This window comes from Mytilus edulis, chromosome 10, assembly GCF_963676685.1.
Source record: "Mytilus edulis chromosome 10, xbMytEdul2.2, whole genome shotgun sequence".
NCBI classification, from domain to species: Eukaryota; Metazoa; Mollusca; class Bivalvia; order Mytilida; family Mytilidae; genus Mytilus; species Mytilus edulis.
The window spans coordinates 42,836,157-42,861,118 of record NC_092353.1 but is presented as its reverse complement, the minus strand read 5'-3'; the positions used below and the strand labels follow the sequence as shown (position 1 = coordinate 42,861,118).

The window sequence follows — 24,962 nt, the reverse complement described above, 5'->3', positions numbered from 1 at the left end:
TTTGTGGTATGTTTGTCTAAAAAAAAGGCAATAATTTGCTTTGTAAAATGCCATAAGGTAGCAATACACAGTTAGGAAAAAAACTTAAAATTGACACTCATAATTTTTAAACACACTCTTTCTCCCCCTGTCTAACAAAGAAGGCTTTATATGTGTGTTATACATGTATATACTTGTAGAAAGAGAATCTTCCATAGATTTGATTTCTAATGGTCATAAGGGTGAAATATAATCCCTTTTGGGTGTAACCATGGCAACAATCTGCATTTCTTAGATACAAAATATAGCAAAAAAGGGGGGTGAACATGTCACAAAAGTCTCCAAAATTTGGTCTAAAGGAAAATTTCAATGAATTACAGTGATACCTTTCCTGAATCCATAGGTTTATATCTATCAAGTGGTCCAAAAAAAATCATATGTCTTCCTGCTCGTTTTTCCATAAAATTGAATTGAAAAGATCGAGCGCAAAATCTTTGTTGATAAACACTACAATAATTTATGGACCTATGAACGGTACGGATAGGAAAATACGGACTGTCAATCATTGAAATGGCCTATAAAACATGTTAAAATCAATCTAAATGTTCATATAAACCCACTAAGAAGGCTATATTATTCTTCAATTATCTAAAAATCAATTTTATTGTACAAAAACTTTCATATTTAAAAAATTCACAGGGGCCATAATGCGAAACTAAACTTCTAACTGTGTATTGCTACCTATAGCTCCTTATAGAGGACAAGTCCGGATATGATTCCGTCATCGGACTGATTTTTAGTCATAGATAAGACTTCCGGTTTGAAAAATACACAAATACAACCAATCGTATGATAGATAACAAAAATGAAAAATAAATCGCAGGAACCACAACTATTATAGCTTCTTATAGAGGACAATTATTTCTCGCATTTATTTACATGTAAACTACGAAACTACGATTATACTACTTTAATATGACTCTGTATTCTGTCTACTGTTTTCTTTGAAATGTTTACTATTAGACATGTTACGAAAAGGTATATTCTCGTCGCTGAGGTTGACAAATTACACTTTAAATTTGGGGACGGTGTCAAAACATTGATTATAGATAAAAAATTAAATCGTGTGCGTCTTGTTGAATTCAAATCACATTTACGTAACATCCTAATATTATGACATTTGCTTTTGTGATATTGTTGACTATCATACGACTTGAAAGTTGTACGCGTGTAATATTGGGTGGGATAGAAAAAGGGGGGCTGAGAGTTATACAAGTTCATTCGATTCTAGATTGATTATATATACATAGTAAGCCAGTTAGATAATAATTTTATTTTTGTATTACAGTTCCTGAAAAAGTTTAATGTATGGCTTTATTAATCCCACACAACGCTCTATTGTCTGATTGATTTCTTCTCTCGGGTGTCTCCATAAGCTTCCATTGACTCTGAAAGTTTTGAAGCGCCTTATATCGTGTTCGACATATACCCGCCACTCTTATATACGCAAATTCATTTTTTTTTTACATTTTCTTCTTTCTGCTCGTCGTTTAGCTCTTAGTTGATGCCTTTTTCAAATCTAATCCTAACCCCTTCCCTCTCCATAAAAAAACCAACTGGTTAGTACACATCTATAAAAACACCATAATAATTATTTTAGGAACCCCCTAGCATTGTTAGCTTATATAAAGGAAAGACCTATCGGCCATCGGTGTTAATTTTCCTATTGTCATTTCTTATGAAACGGTTGGCGAATTTCAACCAAACTTTCCAGGAATTTGTAAAATACAAAATATCTGCATAATGTGGTGTTAAGTTGTAAATGCAAAGTCATTATGTAATGCTTTTGAAACTCTGTGGGTATGTTCAACTGATGAGTAGTAATTCATATTTTACACAAACCTCTTATCGTTCTAAACAGGCATTAAATATTTGCCACTGAACGTTATGCAACCAATAATCAATCAATCACAAACACCTTATAAAGAAAATACAAATTGAGCTGAAACTGTTTAAATTAAGACAAAGTTGGAAGGAAATAAAGGAAGAAAAGTCATGCCCTCGAAGCTATGTGACCGGGAGTATAAATTTTCTAAACTAGAATGCAACATGATTCGAGTTGAAATTGAATAAAACTCATGTCTATGTGTTTTAAAACAGACCCCGTCAGATAAAAATTTAAGTGGCAAACAACTGGATCAAAATACATACACTTCTTTGTGGGCTTTTCATACCTATATAAAATGACCGTTACATATATTCACGAGCAGGTATATGTAAAGCAGATTATAATACTTAAGATTATTTGCAACTTCTATCAATTTTGCAAGGGCTCGCCCGAAATATTTTCACACGCATGTACCGCGTGTCTCCGTTGCATTTACATGACCGCTCCCTCCCCCTCCAATCTTTTGCATTAGAGTTTTTTAAAAATATCATGGAATTTATTAATATCTATTTCTTATATTTCTTATGGTAAAAATGTTTCTGAATATTCGTTCCATACGGCGGAATTGCCTCCAAAAGTATCAATGCAGTTTTTAAAGAATATTCAATGTATACACAGGTAATCTCTTTTGAATTTCGACACAGTCCCCACATTTAAAGTGTAATTTGTCAACCTCAGCGTCGTGAATATACCTTTTCGTAACATGTCTATTTAAGATTAAATATACCAGTTGCATATATATTAGGCACTGGCTACGATTACATGGAAATGTAACAATAATAAAACTATTATTGTTACGTCAAAGACTAATTGCCGGAATGCAAAGTATGTTAAGGAACCGATTAATTACGAATGTAACAATAATTATTGAGGCTACGGTTACATTGTGTTATTGTTACATGAAAAACAGCAAATGTACGCTAGATTTATTAAATTTAAATCTATAGTTGTGTTGCTTAATATTATTCTTTCAGTCCCCATATGTACTTGTAATAATGATAAATAATAAATATTATTATCATCAGTCAACATACAAATGGTGTTTAAATAGTTTTACGTATTAATGGTTTTGATGTTCTTAAAGGTACTACTTCAGATTAGTAGTGCCAAAGGCGAAAAATATAGTTCAATGGTTTGTTGTTGAGAACTCAGGCTGAGAAAGTGTGCACTTTTTTTCAAAAGCATTTAACTGCAAGCCTACTCTTATTACTGTCATTATACTTTTACCAAGGGATGAAGAGATTCCTTTTACCAATTCTGTTTTGGATGAAAAATTTAAAACTTGGGATGCGTTTGAAATGAAACTGAAACAATATCAAGAAATTTCATACAGCTATACTAGATACAATCGCAGCTCTAAAAAAATGATACATCAAAAGCAAAGTTTGCTAACTACTAAGTTAGATACTGAAATCCGAGATAATAAAACCTAAAATCCGTAATGGACGGCAATCTGTTTATATTGAAAGACGACATGAAACTACACCTCATGCTTCTAACCAAAATATTGGATGAGAATATCAACATTGTTAGAGTAAAAAAGTATTTCTCACCAGAAGCATTGCAAACATTAAAGGTTGCCTTATCTTCTAAAAGGAATGTCGCAGAATGAAATTGCACGCTATGCAAAACAGACGTTCACAATGTGGCATCACTGGTGTGTGATGGCTGCTTGGAGTGGATTCATAAAAAATGTGTCGGACTTAAACATGCTCCAAAACCACTTACTTGATGCCTCCTAGATATGTAGTTGCAAATAAAAAAAAATAAAGAAATTGTATGTAATAATTGTATATATTGTAAATATAAAATAAATGTCTTCAACTTTTATCATTTAATACATATTGCAAGTCCCATCGTACATTGCTGTTTTTCATGTAACAATAACGCTATGTAACCGTGGCCTCAATAGTTATTGTTACATTCGTAATTAATCAGGTCCTTACCCAACCTTGCATTCCGGCATTCAGTCTCCAATGTAACAATAATATTTTTATTATTGTTACATTTCCATGTAACCGTAGCCAGTGCCTATATATTGAAATAAGTAAAACATGTGACACAAGTACAACCAATCGAATGATGGATAACAAAAATGAAAAATTAATAAGCCATTCAGAGTGTTCTCCATATCCGATGGTGTTTAGATCGCAAGAATCACAACTATTATACATCCTTAGAGAGGACAATTATTTTTCGCGTTTATCTACATAAAAACTACGATTAAATTTCTTTAATATATAGAGACTCTGTATTCTGTCAGGGACTTTCTATGTTAGCATAGAAAGTCTCTGATTCTGTCTACTGTTTTCTTTGAAATGTTTAGTACTATTTAAGGGGTCATACCACTTGCCTATATATTAAAATAAGTAAAACATGCTCAACTTCATCTAAAACCATTCAGAGCGTTCTTCATATCATGGTGTTTAGATCGCAAGAATCACAACTATTATACATCCTTTAGAGAGGACAATTATTTTTCGCATTTATCTAGTACATGTAAACTACGAAACTACAATTATACTACTTTTTAATATATAGAGACTAGATGTATTCTGTCTACTGTTTTCTTTGAAATGTTTACTATTTAAGATTAAATATACCAGTTGCATATATATTAAAATAAGTAAAACCTGTGACACAAGTCAGTACAACCAATCAAATGATGGATAACAAAAATGAAAAATAAATCGCAGGAACCACAACTATTATAGCTCCTTATAGAGGACAATTATTTCTCGCATTTATCTACATGTAAACAAGGATTTGTATAGTCTTACTATACAAATCCTTGATGTAAACTACGAAACTACGATTATACTACTTTAATATATAGATACTCTGTATTCTGTCTACTGTTTTCTTTGAAATGTTTACTATTTACGATTAAATATACCAGTTGCATATATATTAAAATAAGTAAAACCTGTGACACAAGTACAACCAATCGAATGATGGATAACAAAAATGAAAAACGAACTTCGCATATAATTATGCGTTTTTAGAATTAAAAACTATACAATTATGATAAACATGCGTACCATACAAAGATACGAAATTTGTGAATTATCTCCCTTTGAATAAATCTTTTTCGTTTGTTCAAAAACATATCGTCATGCCGAGAGACGTTGGTGCCTTTTTAGCCGAACAGCAAAGAAAAGCGACTGGGGATGTTGCTACAGAGTGGGGCCAGCTTGAAGAATTCTATAACAAAAAGTATAGTTGACGTCCGGTTCATTTTTACTTCAATATTCTAAATATACTAATAATTTGGTACCGATCACTGACACTACATGACTGAAACTCCACTTTTTCACTGAAATAGTAAACAAGCCTTCTCCTCATTTGAAAGAAAATATGACAGTCTTCACTTTAATGCAGAAAATATGTCGAAAGAGTCTGGGAGATCAATTCAGCTTCAGAGAGGCTGTAAAATTTTCTTAAAAGCCTTTGTTCTGCTTTGTTAGATTTGGTCTTTTTTCAGCCCGAAAGATCTGAAGAGATCCCTTAAATAGTGATTCCGGGTCTATTCACCCTGATACACCTTATCGCTAATCTCGACTGCCCCCAGAATCTGTCCCTCTCAAATTATTGACGTCATACAACAATTACTTTTCCATTGCGGCATCAGATATTTTGCATTATATACTGTATGACGTCAAAATTTTACTGGAACTGGTGTGATGTCAAGTTATGGCAGACATATAGCAATAAGGTGTATTCACCTTCACCCTAGTACCTGTTCGCCCAGGGTCCATTCCTCCTGTTCTTTTAATGTTTGTTGTAGCAGGCCTCGACATTAACATTTGTCCGATTGTCCGGTACCAGAGGTAAAAAAGGTCGGACAAGTAAAAGCTATACCAAGCTTGTCCGATGGGACAAGTAGAATCGCAGAAAATAAATTTTAATCCAACTATGAACTTTGATGAACAAAGTATAATTATTAACAAAAAAAAAGAAAAGAAGATTTGTTTGACATCTTTCCTTTTTAAACTGAAACTAATTTGGAAACTTTTTATTTCTCAAGACCCCTCAGACTTGCAATCGATAATTTTAAAACTGGTTCTTTGTCAAGTACTTTTAACAGGTAAAAAGCACACTTTTCTCAGAAACCAGTCTTACCGATCCCATTCAACCATGCACTTTTTAGATAAGGTAACTTTAAAAGACAGTTTGTCACCAGCTCGGAAATGATTCGGCTCCAAGTTTAATAGACAGTTGGGCACAGTAGGAGACATATTTCATAGACATGATTAATATACAGTTTGGCAAGGCAGTAGACATTTCTGGACCAAGACAAATCAGAACTTCTTTTCCTAACTTATTTTGTTGCTTTATAATAATTAATACCAATGTCCATAACGTATTTTTTAAATAAGAATGAGGAAATTATTTACCATAAAAATCATCAAATCATGTTTGATCTTTATGTAGAAAAAAAACAATACTTGCAATGCAGTGACCTATAGTTGTTAATTTCTGTGTCATTTGGTCTTTTGTCTCATTGACAACCATACCTCATATTCTTTTTATTGATTGCATTTGAATAAACTTTTTTCAACTTTTAAAAAAATAGGATAAAAATCCAATGAGTGTACATTTAGAGGCCAATCAGATGGTGCCTCATGTGCAAAGTACATATGATGAGACTTTAGCATTGATAAAAACTAGAACTTAGTCCTGTGACACAACTAAATTCAGTTGTTCATGGCTCATATCTTTTAAAAGTATTTCAAAGGATATAAATCACATTCTGTTCAATTTTTTTAATTCATTTTGTTCCTTGAATCAACTTGAAATGCAAAAAAGGTTAATATTAAGATTTTTTTTGGACAAGTTACAATTTCATTCGGACAAGTAAGTTTTGGTATGTACTTTTCCTACTGGACAAGTTGAAAAAAAAGTTATTGTAGAGGCCTGTGTAGTCTGTTTTAACTATGAGCAATATGTCAACTATATTTGTTGTACATGTATGGAGGATACACCTTATTGCTATTTGTCTACCATTACTGTATGTCACACAGGTTCCCATAAACTTTTGACGTCATAAATATAGAATAATCAGAACTCCAGATAAGAATTCACAAATTGGGGTTTTTACCCACCATTTTCTTATGTAATTGGGTGATTAAGTTTTTTATTGCATTATCAATTCAAATTCACCCCTCAAGTTAATATCAAATTGGGTTTTTCACCACCAAGCTCCTTAATGTATTGGGTTTTTACATCAACACAATATTGAATATTTAGGCAATATCAACCCCAGATGTTTTTCCATCTTAAATATGTTTCTTTCTTTGTATACGTGCTAGCTATTTTATTTGGTTTATTCACTGAAGAGCAATTGTAGGTTTAATTTGTGTCCAGTTTCAAACCTTCTGCTAGTTTTGTATTTTCTCACAACTTATATAAACTGTAAAAAATGGATATGTGTTTTCACAGGCACTCATCTCAGAATTTTTTATCACTCATTAACCGTAAAATGAAAAAAAATAGTATATAAACTCTAACTATACTTGACTGTTTTTGTTTTATTCAATTTACATAAATCTGGGTTAAGTGATCCCTTATTAGAACTTTTGGTTTCCGATGCTTTCCAACTACATACATTTGTGTATCATGATTTGGCCTTTCACTTTTTCCAACTGAGTTTGTTTTTGACGAAACCCCGTGTTTATTAGCAATGTTCTTGTTAAGTTACGCAAACACGCCCGTGCGTTAGATGGACGCTTCCTAAAATCACTGGCTGAGTGTTGTATCATCATAACTTTCCCTCAGCTATTCAAAAGAAGCTGAAAACATGCTTCTATTCAATATTTTTACCGGACATTCACTTTCGTTTTAATTCAATGTATGTTATGATAAATCCCGAGCAATTCGAAAAAAATATGTCAAAATGACACACGCTAATTGGATAAACGCCGAGAAGATCGAAATGTTTTCAAAAACATGTGTACCTTTGGGCAACGGAAAATTCCAGCAGGGACCCATTTCAGCTACTTGATGCAGGGATCTATTTTTAGAACAAAAGGACATTTCCAATTATAAATATTATACAAATAGATTTACGTGACGACTAAACAGATAAGGGTAAATAACGAAAATGGTAGCCAATAAAAGGGTTGAGCACTCATGGTTTTGGCATATGATTGGGTTTTCCTTTGAACTAATTGGGTTCTTGAACCCTGCAATGGGCAATTGCATTAGGTTTTTTATCATTTGTATTGTGTGATCACGCAAATACGCAGCTTATCTGGAGCTCTGAATAATCATACATTGTCTCGAAATATCAATGTTATTTGTACAAGGCTTAGAAACAGGTAGAAAGCGAGGCTGTGCCGAGCATTTCTTCATGTTTCGAGCCGAGTACAAATAACATTGATATTTCGAGACAATGTATGGTTATTCTTTATATACTGCAACTCTTATAACTGTTCAAAATGAAGTATTTTATAGGGTAAAAACCGTCATTCTTTAATTGTGAGCGAACAAGGTAAAATTGCCGCGACCTGTATGTTTTATTGACGTCATAAATAAAACTCTACGGAAACACATTGTCAACGTCATAAACAACATGAACAAGGTGATATACGGTCAGTGTATATCACATATGAATATACGGTCAATGCAATTTGACTGCTCAAATAGCACAGCTGCAGTATATTACAAAATATCTGACACCACAATGGAAAAGTGTTTGTTGTATAACGTCAATAGTTCAAGCAGGACAGATTCTCGGGTCAGCTGGGAATAGCGATAAAGTGTATTGTACGCTGTACGTGTCTGCCTTGCATGGTTCATCTGACCTTGACCTAATTTTTATGGTTCATTGGTCAATATTTAGCTTTCTTGCTTAAGTCTGTTTCTTGGAAACTATAAGAAATATGAATAAGTCAACTATATTTAGTGTATTGAATTGTTAGGTGTACATGTATTTCTTGTTTGGTTTATACTTTTATTAACTTGACCTCATTTTCTAGGATCATGTTCAATTTATGTAAAAGTTGTAGCAAAGCTTTCTTTTAAGGCCTATCACATAATATCAATGGTTAGTAAAGAAGGCAAGATATTTCAACTTGTGCTCTCTTTTTTTAAAAGAAATAGGAAGAACGAACGAATGAACCCAGGGCAGAGCAAACATGTAATCAGGGCGAACAGACCCATACATGTACCATAAGCAGTCATGGCCTTAATAAGATTACATATTTTACAAAGATTTGTGACATCATGCTTCCCTTGAATAAAAAGATACTTAAAGGAGCCATTAAGCTAAGGAAGTGCTTCTTTAGCTCAGTTGGTTAGAGCTCAGATTTGCAAAACAGTCATAGAAATTGGGGTTTGGAATTTACCAAATTGATGATTCTTCAAATTTTTCTTAGGAATGTATTACAAAATTAACAAAAATTTACAGGGCCGAATATCTTTTTACAGGCCATGTCCTGTCGGTCATGTGCTAGTTTTGACAGCTGTGATTTTCTAATAAAAATCATGTTCTTAACGATTAAACATCACCCATGGTCAATCTTCACAATTTCAGTCAAAAGTGAATGACATAAATTCATGAAGACCCACTCTTCTCATGCTTATTGTGACAGGGTAATGCACTTATTTGAAAATGAGAAATGGGACTTTATTAAAAAATGATGTTATATATATGTAAATAGTATCATTCATATTATTAAATTTATCTTCCAGGTTATGGCATCAGTTAACATTGCGGCTTCTGAAGTTTGTGAAACATCCAACATTTGCCAAAGGAGATGGCCTGGTTAAAGTGAGTATGATATTCATGATGGTAAAAGCCTTTCATGTTTGGCTAGGTTTACATCATTTGTTATTCATGATATAAATCACTTATTTAGTAAAGTTTTTGTGATAAGGATTGTATTAAATTTGTGATTTCAGGGCATTTTATAGCTGACTATGGGGTATGGGCTTTGTTCATTGTTCATTGCTTTACAATGTCCTATAGTTATTAATTTCTGTGTCATTTGGTCTCTTGTAAAGAGTTTTCCCATTGGCAATCATACCATATCTTCTTTTTTACATATTCCTTTTAAGAACTAAAATTGTTCTCATTAATCTTAAATCTTTTTATCTACCCTGTCCTGCCAGTATTTGTTTGTATCCAATGTATTATGAAAATAATTGATGTTTATGCTCTTTTGGGCCCATAATTGGAAATAAAGTATCTTCTTCTTTCTCTATATATAGACAAAAATATACTTAGTGTATGAACAAAATTTTATGGTTCCTTTTTTTTACACATGTTTGTGCATACAATGTGCATGTACCTACTCTTACTCTGGATTATTTTTTTTCATTGATACTAATTCTCTTTTTGGAAAAAAAATACTTTTCATGGATAATTGATATCATGTTTCTGCATACTGTACAAACCTACAAAACATTTGTACTTTGTTGAGCATTTGAATAAATGACTCACCATGCTCACCTTTACTATGAAATTCATAAAAAAATGGTATGCAACGAATAAAGATGAATCCACAGTACCTATTTTAGTCCAGTAAAGTTTTTTGAAGCCAGGCTTATGCAATCATAATAGTCTTTGGTCATGTCTTTATATATTGATACAACAACCTAAGAAAACTTGATTGATGATTGAATGTTAATAGTCTGATACTTTCTTTAGTTTAATAAAATGCAATTGTATTGAGTGCAACTGAATATCACTGAGATTTTTATGATAATTCACGTAAATGACTCATGTATATCAATTAAACAGCTCCAAAGACAACTCAGGACAGGAAATTTTATTAGTTGTGTCATCTTCACAACTTTGCATGATATGCATTATATTTATGTTCGGTTTAAAAGAGAGCTGAAAGGTATCAAATTCATCAATTGAAAACAAATTGACAATGTCATGGCATTTATAACTAAAAGACCAAACATAAAAAACAGTATAAAAACATAACATGCAAAACAAAGGACTGAGCAACAAAAAACCCTCAAAGAATATGAGGTGATCTCAGTTGTTTCTGAAGGGTACACTGATCCCTTCACATGTGGCATTCATCCTGTTACTCATAAAAGTTTATAATTCCCATCTTCGCTAGCCAAGGGTTACGATCCACTCTCGTTCTCTTCACCCTTGGCGGATTGAGATAAAATTTCGGAGACAAAAGGTAAGGATTTTTATTGGTTGCAGTCGGAACTCGCTGCATCAAATCAAAAAGCGCCTATAACATGATCACGTGTAAATGTAGAAAGTGTTTGTAAACAATTGCCACGTGTTTATTGTGCAACAAGTCTTTAAATTCTTTAAACATACGACTATATTTAGTGACAACTTGAATGTTTTTAATCAATTAATAGAAGTTCCTCTGTATGTTTCATGCACAAATGCATGAATGTTGACGTATATTTTCGTTTCTGGTTTTATCAAGTGTGTAGGATCCAGACGCTACTGTGTTTTTACCTCCAAATTGAAGAGTTCAAGTGCTACCATTGGTCAAAAATAATGTATTCGGAATGGGCGTGACTTTAATCTTCCGATAGACGGCGCAACATTGTTTTTACAAATGTTGGCTTAATCTGCCAAGGGTGAAGAGAACGAGAGCGGATCATAACCTTTGGCTAGCGAAGATGATAATTCCAACCTATTTAGAAGATTAATTGTATATAAATCATTAATTATAAACACAAATCTTTGTTTTAATTTCAGTTGTACGAGCATTTTATATCAGATTTTGAACACAGGTAGGTCTACAGTGATATAACTTACTTCAGGTTGATATGACTTAACCACTTTTACATGGATCAATGATAAAGTGAAATTATGTGATACTCTTAGAACAAACATTCATCTTATACATGTTATATTTTTCTCCCTTTGAAAAAGTTTGTTCTGAATGTTATGGGAATTTTTTTTCACGAATTTAAGAATAGATGATACTACAAATATGTACTAGCACTAAATAGAAACATAGCTCATTGCAATACTGTAATAAGAAGGTGTTTTAAACTGTTTTCAATATATAATCAAATTATTTTTTTCTTGACTGTATGGTTATTTTATATAATTTGTATATTGTCTGGAATATTTACTGGGTTACTGTATTTTCAGGATAAATCCACTTGCTTTGGCAGAGATGGGAGTTTGCATTGTCAGACAAATTACAGGTTGGTACTCTCTCATAGACAAAATTACCTTTTAATATTCTTTAAGGATTTCACTGTTTGTCAAAAGTTCAAATGTAATACTGTTATTAGGGCCCCGCCGACGGCGGGTCGCCCTATAGTGATCAGTCTGTCCGTCCGTCTGTCTGTCCGTCCGTAACACTTTCGTGTCCGCTCCATATCTAGAGAACCGTTATGATTTCATACTTAATACTTAACATGATTATTAACCAACATCAGAGGGTGTGTCATGTTGTATGTACAACTTCCTAGGTCAAAGGTCAAGGTCAAAAACTTTGGTTTCAGTTGACAACCCCGTGTCCTGTGGTGAAGATCGTGTCCGCTCCATATCTAGATAACCATTATGATTTCAAAGTTTATACTTGACATCCATTTTAACAACCACCAGAGGGTGTGTCATGATGTATGTACAACTTCCTAGGTCAAAGGTCAAGGTCAAAAACTTTGGTTTCGAGTTGACAATCCTGTGTCCTGTGGTGAAGATCGTGTCCGCTCCATATCTAGATAATCGTTATGATTTCAAAGTATATACTTGTCATACATTTTAACCACCACCAGAGGGCGTGTCATGATGTATGTACAACTTCCTAGGTCAAAGGTCAACGTCAAAAAAACTTTGGTTTCAGTTGACAACCATGTGTCCTGTGGTGAAGATTGTGTCCGCTCTATATCTTGAGAACCGTTATCATTTCAAATATTATACTTGACATCCATTTTAACCAACACCAGAGGGTGTATCATGATGTATGTACCACTTCCTAGGTCAAAGGTCTGTCTGTCTGTTGGTCTGCCCATCGCTAACAAATTTGATCCACATTATATTTTGAGAGGACAGCTGTTATTATTTCATACTTTATACCTGACAAACATTTTCAACTTAACATATATATTAACCAACACAAGAGAATGTGTCATAATGTATGCATCCTAGGTCTAAGATCAGTCTGTCGGTCTGTCCATCCGTTCGTTGTTCTTAACAAATTGTGTCCGCTCTACCTCTCGAGAACCATTAATATTTCATACTTTATACTTGGTGGGTCATAATATATTGAAGGCATAATTCTAAAAATATGTGACAAATATCAATTGGGCAGCACCTTTAAACATATTGTTCAAACATCAATCCATATATCCAGAAGTCACCTTAGAGTAGTAAACAATGAGTTCACATCATGCAGTCATATCACTATTATACTATGAAAGTAAGATGAGAATATTTATCAGTTTTAACATAAAATCTTAGATCAAAATCACACATGAGACTATGTAATAACTTCAAATAATGCTTCATATCAGATTATCCATACAACTTATTTACCCCACGTTATTGACAGCGGGGCCCACAGAGATGGCTCCCATCTCAATGATATCTAGTTACAAATGTTAATATACATATAACATGTGTTAACCCTTTCAACGCTACACAAAAAATAAAAAAATGGCTGCTGCTGCTGCATTTTTTTTGTGTTCATTCATTAGAACAGTATATTCCTTTTCAGACTGCTGTATCTTTTTTTATTATAAGACACAGTTATTGCATGAAAAATACTCAGGAGAGTATGACCTGTAATGTTAGGCAATTATTTCAGTAAAATTTTTAACAGGTTACCTGCATTTTCAGGTAATTAACAGGTAAAAGGTGCAATTTATTACATTTGTGTTGAATTTTGAATAAAAACTACTTTTAGTCTTCCTTTATTTAGCTGTTTTATCTGCCATATAATATAGAAGACACCAGTTGCTCGAACCTGTAGCGTATTGCACTATACACAACGTATTATATAATCGTGGCACAAATAATTGACCCGTCCTGAAAATTTTCAGTAAACCTCCGTTTCCCCCCTTTTTCTACGTCTTGTAAAGATTGATCAAATCATATTTCCCACACGAAGTAAATTTAATAAACACATTGAGATAACTAGAAACCTTTCAACTAATCCTCGTTGTCAGTTTCGCCATAGAAATGGTGAAATATTTCCATATTAACAGCTTCGTTTCCGATTTCCGCCATTTGCATTTGTGGAAATATTTGTTTTTATTTTCCTTCTATTTTCCTTCTACTGCATGATTTTACTATGAAAATTGCCGGGATTTCAAGCGCAAATGAGACCTTGTATATCCTCGATTCATACGAGGAAAAATTAGAGAGGAACCGAATGAAAACCGAATGGTTTAAGAGTCCTGATGAAAAATCCATTGTCATCGGGGCATATGCAGCGAATAGCAGTGCGGACGACATATGTCATCGCGGCATATGCCGTGTATAGCGTTGCAAGGGTTAAGACAAAATTCATGTTTATAAAAATCTTCAACAAGAGTACTCAAAACAATGAAAACTCAACAAAGAAAACTCAAGATCATGATTTTATAACATTAAACCTAGCGATAGTATTAAGTAAGGAAAGTTAACAGGATTGTAACATGGATGTAGTTTTTGTCTAAGAAGGGAATTATACAGTTGCGTAGAGATGGATATTATTTATTTAATTTGAATAATTTTGAATTTCAGATCCAAAAGCTGGAGTAGAGTTTTTAGAGAAACTGAAAGAGAAGGTATTATTAACTATGTCTTGTTCAAGTAATAAATAAGTTTGTAATACACTGAAATGTATGTAAATTAAATCAGAAAATTGTTTCTTTAATTGAATAATGCATGTATCTTTGCTAAGAGTTTTACAACATGAATATAAATTTGAGAATTGAAATGGGAATATGTCAATCAGACAACAACCATGTGAAAGAGCATATAACAGTTGAAGGGCACCAATGGGTCTTAAACGGAGCGAGAAAATCCATGTATGTCCATCATACAGGTAAAAAATATTTTCCAGGATATTTATTTTCCATTGCAAGAGACGACATATGAGGGGACGACACTTGTCAGAAGTATCTTCTAGAATAAGATAAATAATAGCAACACTATAGCTAGTTATTGTAAAGTCCCTTTGTGTGAAATTAGTGATTACATGCAATAACATTTTTTTGGATTTGACCTTAGGAGATATAACAACAGACATACATCTACATTTTATGACTTTATTTACTTGTAGGTAAAGGCCAGTGATGAAGCTAAAGTACTGTGTATGACTTCAAGTGGACTCATTTGTTTAAGGACTAAAGAAATGGAGAAAACAAAGGTTAGAGTCATGCAATAATATTGACAATTTTTATATTCACATAAAAAAGTGGTTTTAGTATTTACACAGTATTCTTTACCTCACAGTTTCAGAATTATAGACTCTATGAACTTCATAAGAATTTTTCACATAGATATGCAATATATAGATTATTACTTTTTAAAGAGCATTGTAAAAATACATAACTTAAAATAAAGCTGAAACAACTGTCCATTGTTAGGTATGAAAATATTGCATGCAGCGATTTGATCAATTCATTCTCACAATTGATATATATGATGCATCGAATGAACCAACACCTTCTAACGGTACAAGCTGGTGGAGTTATCAGGATTGATACCCTGAAGTTTGCTGAGGTTGTCTTAAAACTTCGGGGAAAATATTGATACACAAAGACAACAACATTCTAGATTACTGCAAGCAAATTCTTTATTATAGTCTACATGTTTGAAAAGATACTGACAATTAATTATTAACTTTTTCTTTAACTTTCTTTTTAACGTTCTCAAACCTAGTATTGGGATGTAATGTCTTGTTAATAACAATTGTAACCCTATATGCACCACATTTTATGTACTTCAGAATTTATTTCCTATCATTAAATTGTCCTGAAGAAGCCACCGTCAGTGGCGAAACATGTAGACCAGAATAATGAATTTCTTTGCAGTAATCTACAATGTTGTTGTCTTTGTGTTTAATCACAATTAATAAATATGTTTGATATAGGGCTATTGCAGTAACTATGGGCATAGGTATAGTTCTTTCTTGTGATCTGCAAAAAATGACTTCTATTAGTATATTATTTTATTGTTCAAATGAACAAATGAATCAGACAAGATAAGAAAGATTTCCCTTTTTTATACCATCAAAGACTTCATGGATTCACTTATATTTTCAGACTCTTGTTGAAGAATGCCATGGTATTATGGAAACATTTGATGGTGTTACCACAGTACACAGCAGGTTTTATGATTTATCAAGTAACTACTACAAATTGATGGGAAACCATGCCGACTACTATAAAGAAGCTCTGAGATATCTTGGTTGTATGCAAATGGAAGACATAACAGGTATGAAGACTACTCATCTTTATCTTTGTTCTGTTAGATTGTTTATTCCATGTACAGTGAAACCTGTTTAAACCGAATATCTTTAGGACTTAAGATTTTGTTCGGTTTTGGGTGATGTTTGGTTTTATTAGGTTCACAGCGCATACAATTTGATATGACAGTGCTAAAGAACATGTTTGGTTTATATAGGTTTTTGGTTTATGCAGGATTCGTTTTAGCCAGGTTTCACTGTATAACATAGGAATAAAACTGTACCTGTAAGGGGGTCATGTTTAGATGACATTTTATGCAGCTTAGAATTATTCAACCAATAGTCTTTTAATACACATGTTTTCTCTCTGAAAAGCATGGATTAACACATTTCAAACAATAGGGAACCAATGCCTGGTAAATCTTCAATACAATAGAATCCCTAAAATAAAAAAATAAAAAAATTGAACACAAATAAATCAAAATTTCTTCAATGATTTCAATGAAATTTACTTCTGTAATCTTAATTTTAGAGTATCAAATTAAAACATGAAATTTGTTCAACAATGAAAGGAAATTTTTCGGAATTTTGATTTTTTGAATTTTCCCAAAAAATTCTTTAATTTGTATGAAATTTTGAATACACTAGCAATTTTTCAAAAATACAACATATATTGCCTGGAGTGCTTTTATTTCACTGAAATCTATTCATCAACATATTTTTGTTACTAAAGTTTGTCTTCTGTTCTTTTTGTAGCATCAGAACAAGTAGAGAGAGCCTTTAATTTAGGTCTAGCAGCCGTGTTAGGGGAAGGTGTTTATAACTTTGGAGAACTGGTAAGGAATTATTATATATAATATCTACATAGGATATCATTATTATTTATTGAAAATAATGACAAGAAATAAACAGCCTATCACTTATAAATATTTTTTCCAATGTTAGCCAGGGTAACAATAAATAGATAGACATTCTTTAATTAATATTCATGAGAGCTTTTTTCTTGCCTTTCTTGCATGTTTCATAGAGCAGTATATGAAAATATGAATTTAAAAACATTTATTATCTTTTGCAGAAAATAAAATTGCTTAATAATTTTGTTTTGTTTTGAAAAATAATATTTTAGAAATAAGAAAGAATTATAAAATTAATAATTAACAATTAATCAAAAGAATATTAATTAATTCCCCAGGAAGATAAAACTTGCAAAAAGAATGGCTGTTTAAGGGGAGATAATTAAGCTAGATATCGTGGCAAGTCCATCAGTTTTTGCAGAAGTTTGTAAAATATATCATGAAAAATAAAAATTATATGAGGTTTTTTTAAGAATCTGACAGTAGAATTACAAGCTGTTATTGTTTTATATACCAAAAAAATAATTAATATCTTTAAAATCTGTATTGAATAGTGTAATTGAGAGTTTCTTACTTTATTTAACACTCTTTTAATTTTTAATTTTATTATATTATCCATTTCAGCTCGCTCATCCTATATTAGAATCTCTAAAGACAACAGATAAGTCCTGGTTAGTAGATCTATTGTTTGCCTTTAACAGTGGTAACATCCCAAGGTTTGATGAACTAAAAAAAAGCTGGACAACACAGGTATACTATATTTTACCATAAAAGATATTTAAATTACTACTGTACATTGAGATAATTTTGTTAGTTTTTTTTTATTGTGAAAATTGCCATCTAATGGGTTTCTCAAAAATAAAAATCACATTTTTTATTTGAAAGCATAACAAACTAATTTTTTAATGACTTTCGCAAGTAAAAAAATAAGTCGTATATAAATCGTTGTGAATTGTAAAACTTGAATTTTTCCTTATATATCTATATCAATTAAATTTTAAAAAAAAAGGCATATTGAAATCACCACGAAATTGGGCCAGAAAGAGCTAAACACGAAATAAAGTTTGTGCTAAATTAAGTTGGTTGACAGTATTTTTTTTTTTAACATTTCCTGAGAAAATCCAGGGGATTTTATAAAGAAAGAACTAAACGTTGTGAGGTCAGCTTAATTTGAAAGAGATTAATTAAATGTGTGATAATAGGATATGATATCGATCATTATGTTAATTTAACTAAAATTCTGCCATGAAAAAAATTTAATTATCATTTCAGCTTTCCTTCAAATACATGTCCCCCCCTGTTACAGTATTGTATTTTTTCATATTATTCAGGTTATTCAAGACTAACATATAAAGTCAAATAATTCTGTATTTTCAGCCAGATTTAGCAGCTAATGAAATTCCAATGAGACAAAAAATATCACTGTTATGTTTAATGGAGGTTAGTGTTGGTATTTCAACAAGTATTGTCAAGATGTTTTTCTTATGAAGGAGAAGGTCCAATTATGAAAGTGAATTTAATGACAAATTTCATTGGTTATCTTACCTTTGCACTACATATTAGTAGACACAATCAGTTTTCTGTAAAAATCAATGCTTTTATTGTTTATGGTTTTATTATTATGATATTGGTTTAATTGGTAAACAATCTCTTTACTTCTTTTCACAAACATTATTAATGTAAGAGCTTATTATGCTGAAAAAGTTGCATCTTCTTGCTGGCTGTAATCAGTATTTTTTGTTGAATTTATTTTGTTGGAAAAATGCTGAAGTGTAGTAATTTAAGACAAGAGTATAGCTATAATCACATGACTAGGAATCTACCGGTGTATCTTCATAGCTCTAGACAAATTTCCTTGATGCTTTCTCTTAGATTTTGAAAAAAAAATAAACAACTTCTTGTATGTGTCATACTTACTCCCTCTGAATCATGTAGGAAAAATCAGGGACCCAAATGAAGATATAAAAAATCCTTGAACTTGCTGCTTTTATACCATTGATGAAATTAACCTTGAATATTATTTTCTAGATGACATTTAAAAGACCAGCCAATGACAGACAATTAACATTTAAAGATATATCTGCAGAAACAAAGTTACCAGTAAACGAGGTATGTAAAAAACTGTATTTCAAAAAGATAAATATAATATGAAGAAAATTAATTCAAGGCTTTTGGTGCCAAATAAATGGAACTATTATTACAACAAAAGTATTCCAATTTATTGCATGCAGTAGTTAATTTCTAGAAAGGACTCAGATTCATAATTATATATGTAGAGTGTTCACATATCTCCAACCTTAATAATAATCATTTATTTTTCACTTTTCTAGGTAGAATTGTTAGTTATGAAGGCTTTGAGTTTAGGATTAGTGAAAGGCTTCATAGATGAAATAGACCAGAAAGTATCACTAACATGGGTCCAACCTCGAGTATTAGATCTACAACAGGTAAGTTCATAATTAAGGGATTCATAGATAAAATAGACCAGAAAGTATCACTAACATGGGTCCAACCTCGAGTATTAGATCTACAACAGGTAAGTTCATAATTAAGGGATTCATAGATGAAATAGACCAGAAAGTATCACTAACATGGGTCCAACCTCAAGTATTAGATCTATAACAGGTAAGTTCATAATTAAGGTATTCATAGATAAAATAGACCAGAAAGTATCACTAACATGGGTCCAACCTCGAGTATTAGATCTACAACAGGTAAGTTCATAATTAAGGGATTCATAGATAAAATAGACCAGAAAGTATCACTAACATGGGTCCAACCTCGAGTATTAGATCTACAACAGGTAAGTTCATAATTAAGGGATTCATAGATAAAATAGACCAGAAAGTATCACTAACATGGATGGGTCCAACCTCGAGTATTAGATCTACAACAGGTAAGTTCATAATTAAGGGATTCATAGATAAAATAGACCAGAAAGTATCACTAACATGGGTCCAATCTCCAGTATTAGATCTACAACAGGTAAGTTCATAATTAAGGGATTCATAGATAAAATAGACCAGAAAGTATCACTAACATGGATGGGTCCAACCTCCAGTATTAGATCTACAACAGGTAAGTTCATAATTAAGGTATTCATAGATAAAATAGACCAGAAAGTATCACTAACATGGATGGGTCCAACCTCCAGTATTAGATCTACAACAGGTAAGTTCATAATTAAGGGATTCATAGATAAAATAGACCAGAAAGTATCACTAACATGGGTCCAACCTCGAGTATTAGATCTACAACAGGTAAGTTCATAATTAAGGGATTCATAGATAAAATAGACCAGAAAGTATCACTAACATGGGTCCAACCTCGAGTATTAGATCTACAACAGGTAAGTTCATAATTAAGGGATTCATAGATAAAATAGACCAGAAAGTATCACTAACATGGGTCCAACCTCCAGTATTAGATCTACAACAGGTAAGTTCATAATTAAGGGATTCATAGATAAAATAGACCAGAAAGTATCACTAACATGGATGGGTCCAACCTCCAGTATTAGATCTACAACAGGTAAGTTCATAATTAAGGTATTCATAGATAAAATAGACCAGAAAGTATCACTAACATGGATGGGTCCAACCTCCAGTATTAGATCTACAACAGGTAAGTTCATAATTAAGGTATTCATAGATAAAATAGACCAGAAAGTATCACTAACATGGATGGGTCCAACCTCCAGTATTAGATCTACAACAGGTAAGTTCATAATTAAGGGATTCATAGATGAAATAGACCAGAAAGTATCACTAACATGGATGGGTCCAACCTCGAGTATTAGATCTACAACAGGTAAGTTCATAATTAAGGGGTTCATAGATAAAATAGACCAGAAAGTATCACTAACATGGGTCCAACCTCGAGTATTAGATCTACAACAGGTAAGTTCATAATTAAGGGATTCATAGATAAAATAGACCAGAAAGTATCACTAACATGGGTCCAACCTCGAGTATTAGATCTACAACAGGTAAGTTCATAATTAAGGTATTCATAGATAAAATAGACCAGAAAGTATCACTAACATGGATGGGTCCAACCTCCAGTATTAGATCTACAACAGGTAAGTTCATAATTAAGGTATTCATAGATAAAATAGACCAGAAAGTATCACTAACATGGATGGGTCCAACCTCCAGTATTAGATCTACAACAGGTAAGTTCATAATAAAGGGATTCATAGATGAAATAGACCAGAAAGTATCACTAACATGGATGGGTCCAACCTCCAGTATTAGATCTACAACAGGTAAGTTCATAATTAAGGGATTCATAGATAAAATAGACCAGAAAGTATCACTAACATGGATGGGTCCAACCTCGAGTATTAGATCTACAACAGGTAAGTTCATAATTAAGGGATTCATAGATAAAATAGACCAGAAAGTATCACTAACATGGGTCCAACCTCCAGTATTAGATCTACAACAGGTAAGTTCATAATTAAGGTATTCATAGATAAAATAGACCAGAAAGTATCACTAGCATGGATGGGTCCAACCTCCAGTATTAGATCTACAACAGGTAAGTTCATAATTAAGGTATTCATAGATAAAATAGACCAGAAAGTATCACTAACATGGATGGGTCCAACCTCCAGTATTAGATCTACGACAAGTAAGTTAAGGGGATTTATATATTATTGTATTGAATAATAACATTTGGTATCTGTCCTTATATTAGTAATGATAAAAGGTTGTGTTTTAATTATGCCACATTTATGGGCATTATGTTTTCTGGTCTGTGTGTTTGTACATCTGTCCGTTCGTTCGTCCCGCTTCAGGTAAAAGTTTTTGGTCAAGTTAGTTTTTGATGAAGATGAAGTCTAATTTTTATCCTTTTTTCACGGTCCACTGAACATAGAAAATGATAGTGCCGATTGGCCATCTGTGTACTGGGGACACATTCTTGTTTGAATATTTATTGTTGTAAATGATTATTACTTGCAGCTAACAAATCAAACAGTTGCAAGTAAATAAATATTTGTTTTGCTGTTGTTCATGTTTGAAGGCTTGTCTTTGACCCACTTTATAGAACATCAAAATTAACATAGACATATTAGAACTGCGTTAGAATATTTTAATCATTTTCATTCTTACAGAAAATTTAATTACAGTTGCTTTGGACTAGCAGATTAGAAAATAAAGATGTATTTGATAAATTTAACTTCATAGTGCACTGTTAAAATAACTCAATAACTTAGGTACAATTTATTTTTGGATAAGTCATTTGTTAGTCTCCTATTCTAAATGTTTACTCTTATATAATTTTTTTTTTTATAATTATGGAAGCTCAGAAAGCTACTTCTTTACTAGAATGTCCTTTAATCACAAAGTTGTTGAAGTCATTCCCAGTCAGGGAAATTCAATTGAGTAACACTAATAATATATTTTCTATTTTAGGTATCCACAATGCAGAAGAGATTAGAACAATGGTGTTCAGATGTTTTAACCATGGAGAAATTAGTGGAATTGAAAGCTCATGACATCCTCACTTAATCATAAAACAGTGCTCTATATTATTTATACTTTTGTTATAAAGAATTCACGTTTTTACGTGGATTATAGAACAAGGACGTGACAGATACATTATGTATGAAGAAAAATTGACAATAATACAACAACAGTATAGATTTAACCATCTCAAATCATTGTAGCATTTCATACTTGTTGTTAGTTATAATTAAAAGACAAAAAAAATGTTATTCAGGTATGCTTTTCTATTTTATTGTGGATGAATTCTTTACCATGGGGGAATTAAATTTGTAGTTTTAACAAACATTGCATTCAGGTCTTTAGGAAAATCATATTTTGTTGTAAGAAAACCTAAATTCATGGTTCACCTTAACTCATGAAATACCAAAAACATATCTGTAATTCTCAAGTTATAATAGACCCAAAGCATATCCCTGACCACTGGCATCCTTAGCTGTTGCTAACACTGGACATATCAAAAGCCTGTAAATAGTACATTTTATTGTAGTATTTGTCTCCACTGTGACAAAAATTGCAGTATGCTAGGCATAGGCATGATAGGGATTACTATCTGGTGGTGATGTTAACTATTTGTATAAAGCTATATATTTCAGAAGGTAGAATCTGTCATATATCCGTTGACCTTGACCTCATTTTCCTGGTTCAACAACTTCTTGAAAACAAAATTGAAGATTTTTGTATTGTTTATTACTTTTAATGAGAAGTTGTATTACTAAATTTTGTATATGGGTTCCTTGCATATTTGTCAGACAGGGTTCACCATATTTAATGGATCACTGATCAATGTTAAATCTATGTGATTAGGTCCATTTTTCAGATACTAATATCAGAAGGTCTACTATAGGATGTGTATGGAATGATTATAAGGGGTTCAATACATGTCAGTTAGGTAGGTTTCATCTGACCTTGACCTCTTTTACATGGTTTTTTGGTGAATGTTAAGTGTTTTATATTTTGTTCTGTTTTTAAAATACTTAAGCAGTAGGTTAACTTATTTTGTGTATTGCATGATTGTAAGGTGAATATGGCTGTCTGGGAAATATAATTTGACCTTAACCTCATTTTCAGGATTCATTGCTGAATATTATTGTTTGTGTTTTTTTTGTCTGTTTTTCTTTAGGTAAATTATATATACATGTATATGGCATATTAAATATTTTTATAATGTACATACAGTTTATGCCTGACAGAATTTTTCTGACCTTGACCTCATTATCATGGATATTTAAAAATGTTTAGTTTAAGTGATACTTGTAGTTAAACCTTTGTCTTTATATGATTTAATCATAAAATCAATGGTCAGTATTAATTTTAAGCAGGTGAGACATTTCAGCGTGAGCGCTCTTGTTTAAGAGTATGAACTACTAGGTGAATAGGATGAAACAGAATCATTTCATCAAATAAATGGTGCAACTGATGTGTCATGTATACTTTTAGAATAGTATGGTTGATAAAGTACCCATGCCAAAAACTATATTTAATATTTTGAACTTATTTTTGGTTGAAATTCTAATCAAGAACTGCTGAACATTATATTACCAAAATGCTGCCATGATATGACCAATTTATAAATAAGGTTTGGTATAATATTCAATGAGACAACTATCAACAAGTCCAAATGACAAGGATGTGAGCAACTATAGGTCTCTGTATGGCATTCATCAATGAGCAATACTCATATTGAATAGTCTGGTATAAAATGCCACTTGTGACTAAATGTGAAATGGTAAGATCTCATCATGATAATATGATAAACATAGAAATAAACTGTTAACACAAAAATATGTCTCACATTTTTATACGACCGCAAAATTTGAAAAATTTTTCGTCGTATATTGCTATCACGTTGGCGTCTGCGTCGTCGTCGTCGTCGTCGTCGTCGTCCTGCGTCCGAATACTTTTAGTTTTCGCACTCTAACTTTAGTAAAAGTGAATGGAAATCTATGAAATTTTAACACAAGGTTTATGACCACAAAAGGAAGGTTGGTATTGATTTTGGGAGTTTTGGTTCCAACATTTTAGGAATTAGGGGCCAAAAAGGGCCCAAATAAGCATTTTCTTGGTTTTCGCACTATAACTTTAGTTTAAGTTAATAGAAATCTATGAAATTTTGACACAAGGTTTATGACCACAAAAGAACGGTTGGGATTGATTTTGGGAGTTTTGGTTTCAACAGTTTAGGAATTAGGGGCCAAAAAAGGGCCCAAATAAGCATTATTCTTGGTTTTCGCACAATAACTTTAGTTTAAGTAAATAGAAATCAATGAAATTTAAACACAATGTTAATGACTACAAAAGGAAGGTTGGTATTGATTTTGGGAGTTTA

General features: G+C 32.1%; 1 protein-coding gene across 1 annotated transcript; it reads left to right on the top strand.

Moving 5' to 3' along the window:
* The first annotated feature begins 4,994 nt into the window (after window positions 1-4,994).
* Window positions 4,995-22,845, top strand: LOC139491218 (26S proteasome non-ATPase regulatory subunit 13-like). The gene is made up of 13 exons (XM_071278694.1): window positions 4,995-5,143; window positions 9,623-9,701; window positions 11,616-11,650; window positions 12,018-12,073; window positions 14,601-14,644; window positions 15,142-15,228; window positions 16,127-16,298; window positions 17,026-17,105; window positions 17,748-17,873; window positions 18,501-18,563; window positions 19,152-19,232; window positions 19,454-19,570; window positions 22,544-22,845. The coding sequence occupies exons 1-13, from the start codon at window positions 5,043-5,045 to the stop codon at window positions 22,637-22,639; spliced, it is 1,137 nt and encodes a 378-aa protein (XP_071134795.1). The 5' UTR covers window positions 4,995-5,042; the 3' UTR covers window positions 22,640-22,845.
* Window positions 22,846-24,962: the final 2,117 nt, after the last annotated feature.